Source organism: Ochotona curzoniae, unplaced genomic scaffold, assembly GCF_017591425.1.
Source record: "Ochotona curzoniae isolate NIBS_2020 unplaced genomic scaffold, NIBS_Ocur_1.0 scaffold_3223, whole genome shotgun sequence".
In the NCBI taxonomy this organism is placed as follows: Eukaryota; Metazoa; Chordata; class Mammalia; order Lagomorpha; family Ochotonidae; genus Ochotona; species Ochotona curzoniae.
Genome location: NW_024467108.1, coordinates 15,004,609 through 15,022,386, shown reverse-complemented (window position 1 = coordinate 15,022,386; position 17,778 = coordinate 15,004,609). Strand labels below are relative to the sequence as shown.

General features: G+C 39.9%; 1 protein-coding gene across 1 annotated transcript in view; it reads left to right on the top strand.

Annotated features, from left to right (window-relative positions):
- CTSC (cathepsin C) overlaps window positions 1-17,085 on the top strand; it is a 36,806-nt gene extending 19,721 nt beyond the window's left edge. The window contains exons 4-7 of the mRNA XM_040964369.1: window positions 3,439-3,594; window positions 8,456-8,571; window positions 14,650-14,781; window positions 16,213-17,085. Of these exons, the coding sequence (XP_040820303.1) occupies window positions 3,439-3,594; window positions 8,456-8,571; window positions 14,650-14,781; window positions 16,213-16,715 (907 nt within the window). The 3' untranslated portion in view covers window positions 16,716-17,085. The remainder of the gene's footprint in view (window positions 1-3,438; window positions 3,595-8,455; window positions 8,572-14,649; window positions 14,782-16,212) is intronic.
- Window positions 17,086-17,778: the final 693 nt, after the last annotated feature.

Below are 17,778 nucleotides of genomic sequence, written 5' to 3'. Positions count from 1 at the left end.
TTTTTTTATAGTGTGCGTGATTTACTGTAGAAATTAATTCTTGGAAAATTTTGATTATATAAAGTTTGGCTTAGAAACAAGTCATATTTTGTAAGACTTTACGGGGAAAATATGTTGACAAATATAATAGAAATCTTTTTTCAAAATGCTTGGAAAGCAGTGGATCATTGATGAGTTTTTTAAAAGATCATGTAAAGACTCTCAGAATTGCAAATTCCGAATAAAGAAAAATTATTAGTTGCCTTGTAATAATATGTTGCGCAGTATTTATAGATACGTATGTTTTTGTTACAACAAGTGGAGGTGATTTTAATCAGATATTAAATAACTGAATTCAGTGCATGCAGCTAAGGCTGCCATAACAAAGCTCCAGACTGGATAGCTCAAACAATAGAAAGTTATTTTCTTAAACTGATTTGGTTTCTTCTGAGGCCATGCCCCTTAGATTGTCCAAGTCTGTTTTCTTAGTCTCTGCTAGTCTAATGTCCTAATCTGTTCCTAAGGAGATCTGCTATATTGGTTTAAGAGCTGCTTGAATGACCCTCTTTTTCCCTTGTTACCTCTCTCCAGTATCGGGCTGAGCATTCCTGGGTTATTACTTCAGCATGTGGGTTTTGGGGGAACGCAGTCAGCCTGTAATGGGTAGTTGATGTCTATGTTACACTAAGCTTACTGTAAGTAACTATGACCCACAAGAGCAAGAGACTTAAGACTGTGAGTTTGGGAAGCAAAATATAAACAAATGGTATTACTTTTTGGTTTTATTTGATTGTGAAAGTCATGAAGGTGGACGTGAAGGAATCACCCAAAGCCAGGCAGCACTGGCAATGAATGGCTTCAACAGAGACATAGGGAAGACGATGGCAGGAGGATGCACAGCACTTGGCCAAAGCAATGACCGTGATGCAGGCTCTTTTTTCCCCTCATTGGGAGATAGGTTTTCGAACAGCTTTGATTTTATTTGGGTTATAGTTCTCAAGCTCCCATTTTGAGCTAGGCTGTTCACTTCTCACCCTGTCACTTGGGACACACTTCCTATATCTTTGTGTTCTGTTGCATTCTTTTTGAGATTTCAAGTGTTCTCTCATTCAGTGAGGAGACACCTGCCTCTCTACTCTTAACACTGGCACTGCCCCACCTACAAAATGAGCATTTGGGACTATTTTACCTTCAAAGTCTCTTAGCTTTAATGATCAGTTATTCTATAGTAAGGTGTGTTATTTTAATCTCCCTGTATCTTAAATCATAGTGTTTAAGTCTCATTGTGGCTTCTTGTCATTATGGTAATGGCACATATATAGCATGTGACGTTTTGCTAAACGTCATGATAACATCTAAAGTAAAGGTAGAGCCTGACTACTGCTTCCCTGTCAGTCAGTGAAGTAGTGGCTCTCACCGCTGGAAAATGTCCCCACAACATTTCAATTACAATTGAAAATTTACTCTAGCGCATTAACAATTGTTTTCTGTTCGTGTGTTGGTGTCATCAGAAGGATGATACAGGCAGACAAAGATGTCTTTAGGAGTTTCACAATTTGCTGCAAGTGGTTAAGAACTGAAGATATGAAAATATGATTCATGTATTTATACATTTTTCTTATACTCCAGAGCTGTCAGATTTAGATTTTATCAGTGTCTACAAATTTGTGACACACAAATTTAGTATGCCTAAAATCTTGCTTGTATAGGATCCATCTTGTTTTGCAGAAGTGAGTGTTCTGGATGTCTTGGATACTGAGTTACGTTTAAACAATAATCTTACTCTGAAATCCCCAGGGCCTGACATACTGGTGCGATGATGTCTGAGTGAAGTGAATAGTTAACTCCCTCATTTTCTCCTTTCTAAATATCCTTTTGAATTGCTGACATCTGTATACATGCATTTGCTATAATGTGAGCTAGGGATTGCTCACATCTTTGTAAAATATATATATATATATATATCTTAAAAAGATTTATGTATTTTTATTAGAAAGTCAGATATGCACAGAGGAGGAGAGACAGAGAGATCTTCCGTCCGATGATTCACTTCCCAAGCAGCTGCAACGGCTGGAGTTGAACCCATCCGAAGCCAGGAGCCAGGAGCTCTTCTGGGTCTCCCATGTGGGTGCAGGAACCCAAGGATTTGGGCCGTCCTTGACTGTTTTCCCAGGCCACAAGCAGGGAGCTAGATGGGAGGCAGGGTCACCGGAATTAGAACTGGTGACCATATGGGATCCTGTCGCATGCAAGGCGAGGACTTTAACCACTATGCTATTGCGCTGGGCCCGTAAAATTTATTTTTAAAGACTTATAGAGACACACACACACACACAAATCTTCCATCTGCTGGTTCACTCCCCAGATGACTATAACAGCCAGTGCTGGGCCAGGAGCCTGGAGTTTCATCCAGCAGGCACTCAGCCATTTTCCGCTGTTTTTCCCAGGCCATTAGCAGGAAGTTGGGCTGGAAGCAGAGCGGCAGGACAGGACCCAGTGCACGTTTAGGGTGCTGGCAGGGCATGCACTAGCTTTACCAGATAGGCCACAGCACTAGCCCTTGCTTGTCACATCTTAACATTACTGCGCATCATCTGGCAATCTTGTTAAAAATGGAGATTCTGATTTAGGTGGTGTAACTTGGTTACTTAAGAGTCTATTTTTTTAAAGCTCCCAGGTGATGATGCTGATATGATTCAAGAACTGAATTCTTTAGTAAAAACAGTATAAATCAAATATCCATGTGGAACACTTATGTATCAAAAAACTATAATAATTGCACACTACACATACAATGCATACGATTTCTACTCTCATTGTTTTGTCCTCTTCAAAGATGATAAAGTTGCAATAACAGAATTATAGAGTTGTGTAAAAGTTATCTCATGTTATTTTAAACATACGAAGTATACAGTAAATAATTCAAAAAATTATTATACTGTATAATCTTTGATTTTCTTTTAAGTTAATACAGTGTGAACGTTTTCTAGATCACTAAAAAATCTTCTAGACATTTTTATAGAATACAAATTATGCAGCCAATTAAGCATCATTTAGTGTAATCAGTCCCTTAAAGAACATTTACTTAGGTTCTTTCCAACCTTTCGCTAGTCCAATTGACTATCTGTGTACAAACATCTTGCTTAACTTGTACTTTTATTTTCCAGGGGGAGGCATTGCAGTACCACATTACTGATTCATTTAGCTGATTGCTTTTCTGGAAGATCATACCATTTAAACATAAGAGTATGAATGACTTTTTAAACCCATTATGTCCTATTATCTTTCATAGGTTAGCTACACTCACATTAAGCAATCAATATACTGCCTATAGTACTTTGAAATAAGTGTTGTTTTTGCTGAGTTATTTGTAGAACTAAAAACTTGGAGCGTAATGGGTTAATGAAATCTATTTACATCAATAAAAACTATCGGAAAATATCTCACTTTTGTTGGCAGTTATCCTGATAGGCTTTACAAATACAACCATGACTTTGTGAAAGCCATCAACAGCATGCAGAAGTCTTGGACTGCAACGACATACATGGAATATGAGACTCTTTACCTGAGAGATTTGATGAGACGAAGTGGTGGCCACAGTCGGATAATCTCAAGGTAAGAGAGTTGGTCTGTCACTGATAAGAATGTTGGTATAGGATGTCACTCGCCCTGCCACTCTTATCTACTTAGGTGGCCACTGTTTTATAGTTTATCTTACTGGGATCTAGTTTTGGGCAAAATATTTATTTCCTAGGTTTTTGCCTCTTACTTCAAAAGCATTTCAAGCACAGGTACTGACACGGCTTAAGCAAGTGGTGAAGTTTGTTCAGACGGTAAGAAGTACAGACATACGTGGGCCATGCTCAGAGAGAGTGATTCCGAAAAGGAAAAGGGAAAGGAGAAAGAATGCTAGCTCTGTCCTCAGAGTCCATCTGCCGGAAGCGAGAGCCCAAAGAGTGATGAAACATGCAGTGAGGCTCTTGACAATCAGTGCAGGGGCAGGAGAAGCAGCCCCCTCCCCTGTATGGGCTTTAAGGGCCTTGACAGGGGAGTGCTTGTGCAAGAGCATAAAACACCCTTCCCTACCACCCCCACCCTGCCCTCAGGTTCCAGGTAATGACAGCGTCATCTGACTCACAGATGGGCAAAAAGGATTACACAGGTGGGGGAAGTGTGGCTTCTAAACTTTTGACCCTAAACTAGCTGCTTGCCTAGACCATATCTGTCTCAACTGAAACTTTGCTATCTTTTTTTTTTTTTTTGATCCTCTGCCTCTCCTAGCGATGACATCTTTCTCTCTTCAAGGTCTGTTCATGGATTTCCCTTGCAGCTGTGAAAGTCATTGCCATTCCTTTCGGTTTCCTATGCTAGCCATGTGGGACTTTGTCATCTGCTGTGGATTGGTTCCTTCTCTCCTATCTCATTGGTTCTTTCCTTTTCTGTCCCCATTCTTAGCTGCTCTATGAAGTTTGGCCAGATTTTGTCTTCTTATGGATAGCTCTGTTACTTCCCATTGGCTGTTGAAGAACATTTAACCTTAATGTTAACATTTAACATTTAGTCAAAATTTGCTGCCTTGATCTTCTTTCATACAATATAACATGTAATTATCAAAACTCTTCTATTTTGTCTCAGTTGACACCTTTTTTTTTTGCCTCTAATACACTTTGGCACATTTTGTCAGATTTATGCCAGATTTTTCACCTACGAGAATCTGATCATCTTCGCTGTGTTTTAAGTTGCAGACATCTCTCTTCTTCCTTGAAGCAGAGGTGGTCTTTCCCATCCTTAACATGCATACCCCTTGGTGTTGTCTTACTTTGGAAAATTATCTCATAATATTTGCATTTGTCTAGTCAAGAATTTGGGTAGATTTTGAAAAATGTCCCAAGAACTATAGGTAAACCTAGAAAAGAGTATGTAGTTCCTTAACATATGTTAGATAAGTAAGTCCCTTAAATTTGTTCTGTAAGTAAGGCTATTTCTGTGATGTCATACTTTGCTTTGGGAGAATTTGATAATATAGTTCAAAGATGGAGAACTAGAAACCTATAATAAAGCTAATGGGAACCAGTAAATCATGCAGCTAAATTAATTTTCTCTTAGTACAGTGAAACATTTAAGGGACCACAGAGTTTATAGCTTAACTTTGTGTTGAGTAGATAGCTAATTGATTAACTACGGAACTAAGCTGAATGATTAATGTTTTCATCTGCAGACAGACACTGATAATGCTCTGGCATTGTTTTAGTTGTGTAACCATGGAGTTGTTTTTTTCCCCCTGTCTGAGGGTATTTTCCCATAATCCAAAAGTATCCTATGATATATCTCAAAGTGTATTTCTACAGAATAGCAAGTCTGTTAGATGTCTGATTAATTGTTTGTAAATGGAAGTATATTCTATCTCTTCTCAAATTTGCTAAGTGGAATCCTAGCAAGTCCATGTGAGATAACAAGTTGAGACCTGTTGGCTAGCAGTGGTCTAAAGGGGCAGTTGAAAGGAGTGTGTTGTAAGCTTCTTGAACCTAGGGAGATTGCCATTCATACCTGCAAAATTTGAGCTCAGACACAGCTTCTTGAAATGTGTGCTTGAAATGCTTTTGAAGTAAAAGGCAAAAATCTAAGAAATAAATATTTGGCCCAAACCTAGGTCTCAGTAAGATGACCTATAAAGCAAGTGCTGCATTAGTTACCGAGTTGCTCCTGTAGGTCTTCTGTCCGTGCACTTGACCGTTTTGGGTTAGGGAATGTCTGGCCTTTTGAAAGGCTGCGTGTGTGACTGAAGGTCTGTAGAATGTTAGAAGTAAAGACAAGGAATTGAGATACATAGGAACTGTTGAACCCTATAGGACAGCTGACAGGTTCTCAGTAGCCTATTTATATAGAAGTCAATTCTTTTGTAAAAAATTTAATAGAAACTCCCAAAGATTCTTAGCTGAGGTTTAAGGGACTCTGTGAAGCTGCCATAATTATAGGTTACATGTATGGCTTATAGACATTTTCTAAGTGTGGAACTTTTACTAGATTACTAAGATTTGGGCCCACGTGATGAAGGAGCAGTAATGTACAGTGAACTGAATATGTGTGGAACTCTCACTTCTCCATCTCCCACGCTGCTGTTGCAGCGTGCTCCGTTTCAGACCATGAAGCTTTAGTTCTTGCATGGCCTCTGTTTTGTGTGCATATACATTGATGAGCAAATGCTTTGCCTTATAAAATAGAAACGGAGAAGGCAGTTAATAAATGTGTAAGCTTCTAGTCATCTTAGTGATATGGATGATGATAGTGATGCATATCATAATATCCTTTATCAAGGACTTCTGAGAAATAGACACTGTTCTAAGGACTTGTTAACCATTATTACATTTAATTTTCATAATAATCCTTTGAGGTAGGTATAGTTATGCCTCTGATTAGGAGTAAACTGTAGTTGTCTGGTATTAACCACTGTGTCAGAGGTCACATAGCTAGTGAGTGCTGAAGCCATTTATAGTAGGCTGATGCACAGATCCCGAAATTACATTAGAATATCAAATTTAAATTTCTCTTCTTTCTGTGAATTGTTTACCATATTCTTTGATGTATATGGAATGATGAGCTAATAGATTTTTTTTTTTTGGTCTCTCAATATGAAATCACAGAAACCATTTCCTTTGTCCCTTAATGTTTAATTTTTTATTGTTATTTTTATTGGAAAGGGAGAGGAAGATCTTCTGTCTGATGATTCACTCCCCAAGTAACTGCAATGACCAGTGCTGTGCCAATCTGAAGCCAGGAGCCAAGAGCTCTTCCAGGTCTCCCACGCGGGTGCAGGAACACATGGCTTGGCTTTGGGCCGTCCTCGATTCCTTTCTGAGGCCACAAGCAGAGCTGGATGGGAAGCAGGGCTGCTGGGATTAGAACCAGTACCCATATGGGATCCCGGGTGCATTTAATATAAGAACTTTAGCTGCTAGGCCACTGTGCCCGAAGTGTTCTTTGTCCCTTAAGTTTTTATTCATAAATCACGGAAGAGTGGTCCAAAGTAGCTTTCTTTCCAATTCTTTATAAAACCATTGTTTTTTATGAGAAGATTTTTTTATGTGCCTTAGTTATTCCTTGAACAGTATCGTTTGTGTGCTTTTCAATATTATCATAGTTTCATCATATTTATTACAGTGATTTTTGTCTGTTAACATTATCTTCCATATTAGCGAAAACTACCTTATCTACCTTATCTGTACTTCACAGAATTCTTGGGCCAAAGCTCCTGCCTTAGGAGATATTTTGGGGAACAAGTACATGACATTTCCACATACACATGCTGTCTAATGTAAAATGTCCACGATCGGGATTGGTACTCTTGAGTGAAGTTTTGTTTGTTGTGCTTCCTCTTTGTTTCCTGTCATTGCTATCCTGCCAGTGTCTCCCTTGTCATCTCTGAGAAAGTGTGCCAGTGTCGTGACAACTCAAGAATATGCAGCCAGAGTGTGTTTGTTTAGAAAGAATCTGTGCCAGTTGTTAAAGTGGAACCTAGAAAATTCTGACCGGGCATTAAAAATAGTATGGTGTGATAACACCTCAAATAGCCCACACTACTGTAAAAGTAAGTGTTCCCATAGCTTAGTAAGAGTGCCCGTAGAAGAGTAGAGGGTACATAGAGAGAAGAAATGACTTTTTATAGGAAATAGTGCATAGAGACTACTGTGAATTTTTAAAAATAGGTTAGGGGAAAACTCCGAGGGAACTTGTAAGAGTTGAACAGTATGTTAGACAAAAGGAGTATTAGCGCAAAGACATGCCCTCTGCAGGCTTAGGGAAACTCCAAGAAGTCTCCTGTCGTTAGAACTGGAGTGTGGGGTATGTGTGTATGCGAGAGATCTCTAATACCAAGAAGCATACCAAAAGGGTTTTTTTCCATTTCCAGAAAATGTCTGTTTTTCATAGCTTGAAAATTTCCCTATTATCTTACATGCAACTATAATAAAGAAGGAGGAGTTTTAGTATGAGTTACGGTGGCAAAACTAGTCTGCCTACTTACACTTGAACTTTTTCTGTGCCAACCTCGCTTTAATCACTTTAGCACCAGCCTCTCCGTCAAATCAGAAATTAGTGATGTCTTTGTTTTCCCTGTACCATTTGTATGCCATATTCAACTTCTCATTATTCTTTTCTTAGCCAAAAATCTGCCAAAAGTAAGGAAGTGGATGCAGTTATCCTAACATGCTAAACGTAGTATCACAGCGATATGGGAAACCAGTGCATTTCACAAGGAAAGTTGATCAGATTCTGAAAAAGAAATAGCAAATGAAAGCCATTTACACAACTTAACTTTCTGGTTGACATAAGTTTAATAGATACTTTGAGATACCTGTTGGACAAGTGCTCCTTTGGTTTAAATCTAGGTCCTACTCTGTATTCCAGTGATTTAGAGCTTACAGAATCATCCTCAAACAAAAGACTGTTTGTTAATATTTAATGTATATTTCCATCCTAGGCCCAAGCCTGCACCACTGACTGCTGAAATGCAACAAAAGGTTTCAAATTTGCCAGCATCCTGGGACTGGAGAAATGTTGGTGGTATCAATTACGTTAGTCCTGTTCGAAACCAAGGTAAGGACAAAATCACAAACACACACTCACACATACAGAAAAAATGTATGTGTTTATTCTGAAATGTTTATTGAACATTGGTATATGTTAGGTTCTGGGATGGGTTTGGACTGAAAATACAGAGTGGGAAAGATCTGTGATAAAAGCATCAAGAAATTGACCGCAAATTCTCACTGTATTTATGATAGACTTTGGTAATAGATAACCTGTCCAGCTGAACTCAACATGTAATCATTTTCTTTTCAATAAACATACATTCCAGGTTAGTGACAGAGTATTGTACAAGTCCATCATTTTTCCTCCCATCAGAGACTTCCTACTGAAACAAAGAAAATAGTACAATTAAAATGGTCTTTCTTCTACAAATTTTTGTTGGGATTCTTCTTTGCTACCTCTTGTCCCATTTTCTTATCTGTTTAGTCTTCAGGTGTTATGGGAGGCCAGCAAATAGGTCTTTACAATTCTTGTGATAGATTATTTTAGCTGTGGAAAGACCTGCAGTTTACTTCACTTAAGAATGTGGCATCTGATGGTCAGCATTGACCCAGCTTCCTGAGTGTGGCCTGGGGGCAGAGCTGAGTTTTACCAAAATTGTGACTGCAATTGCATTTTACCAGTCATTTCAAACTTTGGTTCTGTGTGAGATGATTTAATGATTTACTTTCTGTAACTTCACTTGATGACAGATTATCTCATTATTCCAAGTTTTAGCCAACAATGACTGCAAGAATCACTGATCTAGACAATACGATCATCTATAAGCCAAAAATCTGAAATCCAAAATACTGTGAAAGTTCTTGAGAGGGTGCCTAAAAAGTTTTGAATTTTGGAGCATTCACACTTCGAGACCTTTTCATTAGAAATGTTGAACTGATAAAAATCTATACAGATATTCCTGAGCCTGACAAACTCTAAAATTTGGATTATTTTTGGAGCTAAGAATTTTACATAAGAGATGCTCACCTTATATTCAGATTTATTCTTGGTTGATTTTGAAGATAGTCTTGGGCATGGCAGATGTTCTTTCTCATCAGCATGGGGCTGGTTTCATTGTGCCAGCTGGAATGCTCACAGCCCCAGCCCCTCTCTGTTAAGTTGCCTGTTCACCCAACTCACTCAGGTGTGCAAACCACACAAAGGATCTGTGTGTTCCTCAGTGTGTGTTCAGAGCTCTCTGTGGTGTCCCTCCCCAGATCACAGGGATCACTGGAGCCAGACCCCAGATGGCCCAAAGACCCAGCCACACCTCATGCCCTGTCATAGTGACATTATCCCCACAGTCACAGGGAGCAGGGCATCTATTCTCTACCCTGCAAGTGTCCTCAACTATGGTGAGAGCCACCCATCCCTGGAGCCAGCTGTCTGCCTGACAAATGCTTAGTGCCCCACCATAGCAAGCTGACTCCAGGGTTGTGCTAGAGTCAAGGTAAAGCAAAGTATTTTCACTTCACAGATCTGAGTGCGCTTGCCCGCTACCAGTTCTCCAGGCTGGACTCAAAGTTAATGAGGACCACTGAGTTATCCCACTAACAAGATACACCTGTGGTGCATGGGCCACAGCACTCTTCAATCTCCTCCTTAAGACAGCATTTCCTCCCAGCTGGTCACAGGGCTCTAATGGGAGGAGTGGGATAATGCCCTCCTTTTGCTGGGTTGAGTGGGCTCCCCGCCTCTTCTCCTCAGTGCTTCAGACAAAAATAAAAGTCAGTGGGGACCGCGAGATTCTCCCTCCGACAGTATCACCTGTGGCACACCACCTGCTCCAGGCTTCTCTGACATCACTTAGAGCAGCTTCCCAGCAACCACCAGCTGTGGGAGTGGCCTTCAGTGACCCGCTAGTTGCTGGTGCATCCCCTTTGCTGCATGGAGCCTCTCTTCTTTCTGTAGACCCTCCACTGAGAACTTCTCCAACTGTTCCTGGGAACATAGTTCTTTCTCTGTTCTGTTATCCTCCTTATTCAGTTTTCTTAGATCTCCTGAAAATTCAACTTTAAAAAAGCAGAATCTTTGACACGGGTTTTCTTGTTGCTGGGCAAAAGGTGGTATTGTCTCCAGTGTTCCCTGTTCCTGGAGCGTTATAAATACGATTTGTACAAACTGCAATTTTCAAATAGACTTTGATGGATTAATTGCTTTTGAATTGATCCTACTTCTGTAGTATCTTGTCAGGCGCACAAGGAGAATAAAGTATTTAACTCCTGCTCTTTGGCTTCCTCTGGCTTTGTCTACTGAAGGTTGGGAGAAAAGTAATTATTTTCCTGCTAATTGGGCTTCTTGGAGATTTCCACTGACTTTAACAATACCAGTGTTATATATAACCCAGAATTCAGAGTCAGCTACAATTGAAGGAATTTACAACTTTCATGGAACAAATGTAGATTAAAGAAAAAAGAAGTGCTCGGGAAGACAAATGAGGTTTTATCTACACTTGACACAGTTTTAAGAGCAAGCTGAATAGCTGATCTTCGAGGTGTGAGACAGAGAGAAGCCATGCTTTATTCTGCTCTCATGTTTGCTGTCTGTATTGTATCTTTAGTGGAGAACAGGGAGGCATAACTCATCATTAATTCAAAAATGCAGACAGTTTTCCTAATATTTAAGGTCTGGGCCATTTATGTCTTAGCTCTAAATACTGCTTTTATAACTAGAGCAAAAAGGCAGATACCATAATTGGCTCCACCCAAGTCGTGGTAAAAGAAATGCCAAAATGGTCAGGAGATGGACAAACCCCAGTCACATAGCTAATAAGTGACAAAGCAAGAGTGGAGGAAAAAATTTTATCTTGACTCCTTGCTTCCAGTTGAGAGATGAAAAGTACAGTTAAGTCTACTTAGAGTATATGGCAATCACATGTATCTTTGAGAATGTGGAAACATGGTTACCACAGAGCTGTGGCTTGGCCAGATCTACTTTTCCTTAATGCATTGTAGTCTTCGTAAGGGATCATGGTCCTTTTAGAACCTTCATTGGCTTCACCTTTGAAAGGTGGCGTTAATTACACTGCATCTGAACCTTGGGAACTTCTTTCTCTTTTCTGTGATTGCTCTGTTAGCAGAACACCTTCTGAGCTCTTCAGTGTCCTTGTGGCCTGTCTTCACAGTCCCTGATGAACAGGAAGTGGGCAGCACAGGAGAGATGATTGCCCTGACTCTTGTGAACCAAGCTGAAATGGGAGCTCTATGCAGATATGTGTGTGTGTGTGTGTGTGTTTCTTTTAAGATTTATTTATTTTGTTGGAAAGCCAAAATCAGAGAAATAAAGAGAGAGACGAAGAGACAGAGAAAGATCTTCCACCCGCCAATTCAGTGTTCAAATGACTGCAATGGCCAGAGTTGGGCCAATCTGAAGCCAAGAGCCTGGAGCTTTTTCCAGGTCTCCCACATGGGTATGGGGACATAAGGGCTGAGGCCATCATTTGCTGCTTTCCCAGGCACATTAGCAAGGGAGCTGGATTGGAAATGAAGTAAGGGAATATGAACTTGCGCCCAAATGGAATACTGGTGCTGTAGGCAGAAGATTAACCTGTTAACGCCACTGCACCAGCCCTATAATGTGTTATTTTTTTACATATAACACCTTGGTGTTTCATAAAATTGATATCACCTCTGGTTATTTATCCGCTCACATATTTTGAAAGAAAACTCCTAAGGTAGTATAATTGGCATGGTTTTGAAAACATGTTGGTGAATTTTGCTCTATTTGTAACCACATGACAGAAACAAAACTGAAAATTCATCAGAGTATATTCAGGTTTATAAACTGCAAAGGTACCAATCCTTTAAGAGGAGACATTGCAGCACTGGCACCTGCTATCTGTTCGCTGTGTGACTGGGATAGCCATTTCTGAGCCTCACGTTATCAAGCGAGCAGATTGCATATCAGTTGAATTGTGAAGCCCTCTTCCCAATGTTTCTCTTCTAATGTTCATATGTTGCATTATCTCTCAGCAGCAAGAGAAGTTTATACTGTGTGTAAAGCTGACATTTTTAGGGGGAGAATTTTGAGGAACATAAAAAGCAACAGAGCTTTAAATACAATAGGGCTATAATAGACTCCAGGTCCAGGACTCTGGCATTTATTTATTCAAGGAGATCTCACATTATGGTTCAGGGTTCTGTCTTGCCTGTAAAATAGGAAGAATGAAAAGTGTATTGTGTTCATTGAATTCCCTTTACTTCAGAATGTAGATGTGTTTTCATGTGATCATTCCTTGACCTATTCTACCATTCAGCTGAGTTCCTGCACCAAGATGAGGACGAATCCCAATATATTGCTAAAGCGAATATGTTAATAAATTGAACACACGAGCTGTGTAGAAATGAATTCAGTCTGTGTCTTGAATCTGATATGATCATAGCTGCCTGCAGAATTTATATTCATAGCACAGGTAAAATAATAATAGGCCATATAATAGTAGAGATAGTAAAACTGTCTTCATTTCTTTTCTGAATTGTAGCAAATGGAAATCCCATTTGCTACATACATGCTATATTTTCTTTGTGTGTATTTATCTTGATGAAACACAGGAAGTGCATGTAGGTTTTAAAAATTACCTCATCATGTAGTGTTTTCTATTTTTTTTAAATAGTAACAATATTCCTAGCAGCTGCTTTCTAAGCACATTTGTTCCTTCCTTTTCTGAACGTCCAGGCACTGGAGTGGTGTACTCTTCTCACCTTCCCGTCCTGAACTACTTTTTATCTTCCTCCAACCCGTGGTTTTACTTCTTCATTACCCACTGTAAATCCATGTTTCTCATCATGATCGCTCTTTTCTTCCCTTGCTCCAGTTGTGTTGTGTGAAAGGCCTTTGTAGCATTCGTTAGGCAAAGTTTTGCTTGGATTGCAAATTTCGGTGCCAAAATAAATGTTTTAATTGGGCTTCCCACAAACTTTTTAAACTTTCTGCCTATTTTGTCTCTTTAACACAGATTAAACCTAATTTTCTACCACACAGCTGCATTTGTAGGGCTACTTCTACGTCACATGCTTGAGAAACTGCTGCTTTTTTTTTTTTCTGTCTCTCTTGCTTGCTATAACAAAATAAACAAAAGCAATTTACTTCTCACTGGACTGGAGAGGGGATTGTCTGAAATCAGGAGCGGACCCTCCTCCCAGCTCGTAGGCTGGCCCTGCTTTTGCTGTAACCTTACGCTGTGCAGGAAATAAGAGTTCTGGCTCTCTGGAATCTTTAATAGGGACACTGAGCCCACCTAAAAATTTTCCACTCTCAGGACCTTTTGCCTCCCAAAAGCCCAGCTTGCTAATACCATTACTTGACAGGTTGATATTTCATTAATTCAGGAGCGATGATTTCATTACACTGTATTAAGGTATTTGAAATCTTAAGTATGGGTAATCTAGTTTTCTGTGAACCTGACGGCTCAGAATGCTTTGGGCATAGAATCTTTTTTTGTTTCCCCACCCCACAAAATCTTTTCTTCATCAAGAATGCTGTAAGTATATCTCGGAGGTTATGAGGTGTTTGCTTTCTTTTTCTTAAATTTCTGAAATACTCTGAAAGTCCCATGTGGTAAGGTTTACCTTTTGATGACAGATAGGGAAATTTTAATGTTTGCCTGTAAGCGCCACAGTATTTGCTGTTTAACTCTTCGGGTGCTGATTCTTTTTTTTTTTTTTTTTAAGATTTATTTATTTATTGGAAACTCAGATATACAGAGAGGAGAGACAGAGAGGAAGATCTTCCGTCCAATGATTCACTCCCCAAGAAAGTGAGCGCAACGGCAGATGCTATGCCGATCCAAAGCCAGGAGCCAGGAACTTCTTCTGGGTATCCCACACAGGTGCAGGGTCCCAAAGCTTTGGGCCGCCCTCGACTGCTTTCCCAGGCCACAAGCAGGGAGCTGGATGGGAAGCAGGGCCACCGGGATTAGAACCGTTGCCCATATGGGATCCTGGTGCGTTCAAGGTGAAGAATTTAGCCGCTAGGCCATGCCGCTGGGCCCTCTAGTGCTGATTCTTCTGAATGGCAACACTACTGGATCAAAATACGGTGTTAATGTATATTGTGTGGTTTCGTATGTCTCTGGGATTTTATATTTTTCTTTTCCATCTCCAGGCTCTTGTGGAAGTTGTTACTCATTTGCTTCTGTGGGCATGCTCGAGGCAAGAATCCGTATACTCACCAACAATACTCAGACCCCCATCCTGAGTCCTCAGGAGGTTGTGTCTTGCAGCCCGTATGCGCAAGGTGGGTTGCGGTTAGGGTGTATTATCTAGGTGTTTAGCCATGTGCGGGTGGCCACTATTGGCAGAAGCAAATGGCTGAGAGAATGCAGATTAGTGTCTGTAGTCAGAAAACTTTTGTCAGGTCTGGCCTTGTCACTGATGGGCGAGTTCTCCTGGAAACATGCAACACAAGGTCATGAGTGCGTGAGTGGGTATTGAGTGAGCACTGCCTCCTTCCATATACCACCTTAATGGGGCTCACACTCTGAGAAATAAAAGTAGTCATTGTGAGGGTTGGGGACACATACAAGCATGGCTTGTAATGCTTTGACGATTCCCGTTTTTGAGCATTGGAATCTCGGTCCCAATCATGGTTTCATTCCAAAACTCAAGTTCTATTAAAGCCATACTCAAATGATTTCTCAGAGAATTTTAAAAGTCTGTACTTGGGATTTCAGAATAAGATATAATGAATGTATAAAGCCATCTGCCATTGATTTAAAAAGAATCATTACCATTTTGAGGTTTTTTGCTGTCAGTCCCAGATGTGGCTACTGGAAACTTTCCCAGCTCTCCACTGAAGCTGCTAGTGAATGATTAACACTGAGCCTTTCCTTATTTTCTGAAATCCTTGATTAATCACAGATACTGTGACTATTGGCTATAGGACCTATGATATATTAAGATAGCCCCTACCTTCATGCAGTTTACAGTTAAGTGAGAGAAACAAAGTTTACGAAAAACGATGAGGCGAACTTGCCAGGTTATGACTGTGCATGAAGGCACTTGTAAAAATTCTTGGAAAATGGATTAAAAGATAGATTAATTTTGTGCATACGTTTTAAAAATCTGTGGAATTTTTTATAATATGCATTTCATGTTTTTTTTTCAAAGATTCTCTCATTTTCTTGAATTTCAAAACCTTTTACATCAAAATAAACTTAGCACTTAATTACATTTTCCCTGAAACATTTCAAGCCAGGAGGACAAGATGGAGAAAGAAAATGTGGTTTAGAAAGAGCTGGGTGTAATCTACAGCTAGTTAACAGTGACAGTCAACTCTAACGTATTTTTCTGTGAAGTAACTAACCCTGTGAAGGGTTACTGTTAGTGTGTATATTTTTGCAGATAAGTGTGCAGAGGTACAGAGAAGTTCAATTCCTCATAGCTTTGCCTTTGAGCCTCCTTGGTCTTGGAAGCCACTTCACATCACTCTGTACCACAACTGCTGTCCATGTTGGATGCTAAGTAGATAGCTGTGAAATCCAGGAGGGCACAATGACAGCTATTTGGTCAGTAGATGAACGAAGGCACATGTAAGGCAAAGACAGCATTTGGGGGTAACATATAAGAGATAATGAGCAAGGAAGAAAGAATCAAAATAGGAGATGCAACACTCTTCTGTGCTCTTTGCGATAAAGAGATGATAAACATGCCTATTATTTGTCTCCAGGCTGTACTGGTGGCTTCCCATACCTCATCGCAGGCAAGTATGCCCAAGATTTCGGACTGGTAGAAGAGAACTGCTTCCCCTACACTGGCCTCGATTCTCCGTGTGAAGTGAAGGATGACTGCATTCGGTACTACTCCTCTGAGTACCATTACGTGGGTGGTTTCTATGGTGGCTGCAATGAAGCCCTGATGAAGCTTGAGCTTGTCCACCATGGACCCATGGCGGTGGCTTTTGAGGTGTATGATGACTTCCTCCTCTACCGCAGTGGGATCTACCACCACACTGGTCTGAGAGACCCTTTCAATCCCTTTGAGTTGACTAATCATGCTGTCCTGCTTGTGGGCTATGGCACTGACCAAGCAACGGGGTTAGATTACTGGATTGTTAAGAACAGCTGGGGCACCGGCTGGGGTGAGAATGGCTACTTCCGCATCCGCAGAGGGAGAGATGAGTGTGCCATTGAGAGCATAGCCGTGGCAGCCACCCCGATTCCTAAGCTGTAGGGTGCAACTTGCAGGGTTTCATGCAAGTTACTCGTGGCAGTAGGGGATTGATTTATTACCAGACTTGCCTTTTCCAGCAGCATTTTCAGATGCTTGCGTACAGATTCCTGTGAGGATTTTTGCTTTTAAAATGAAACTACCTTATATTGTAATATACCCTCTCATCAACCACTGGCCTACTTTTTTCTAAATACTCAGTTAAGAAAGATATGAGTGAGCCATAAAGTAATGGGTTTTGCTGATCATTTATGATTCAAACAGATGTTATATTTTTAAGATTTTATATGATATTGCAAGCATTTTTTTAAACAGTACAAAGCACATGGCAAAATGGCAACGATCATTAAATTTTTATGAATTTTTTTATGAATGTTCAAGTGATATGTGTCATGGAATTTACTCTGTATGTGTAAGATAAGTTTTACTATGGATTTCTTCATTTAGATTTACGTATGTCCTCTTTGCAGATATTTTATTTCACAAAGACAAACATTAGAGAATATTTTAACTGAAAACAAAAATATGAGATTTATCACAGGGGGTGTTCAAAGATAAATCCTAGTGAACAGTAAAATCATCCCTAGATATTTGATAAGCCAAGAGACCATACTGAAAAAAAAAATGGGAGGTAAACGTGCAGTGGTGTGTATCAACATTTGCAATATCAGTTAAGTTTTATTGAGTGAGCGCTGATAGCACGATGAGTGGACACTTGACAGTTCAAATGTGGATAACTAAGTGTCTCTGAGGGATATTCAGAGTGATATTTAGCCTCTACACTGAGTAAACAGCTATCCGTTAGAAATAAAGAGATGGAAAACTGAATCTTTAAAACACGAACAAGAACTACAAGCCTTTTGCAATTGTAAGGGACCCTGGAAGTCACACAATGCAGGCCTTCTTTGCACAGGTAAGGAGCTGCAGCTTTGAAAGGGGGTAACTCCTCTTAAAGCACATAACTGCAATGGAATCATGATTAGAACTTATCAAATGTTTTCTTGAATACCCTAAGACATTTCGTTTTCATCAGTTTATTCAGATTTACCAGGCGGAATAGTTAGAA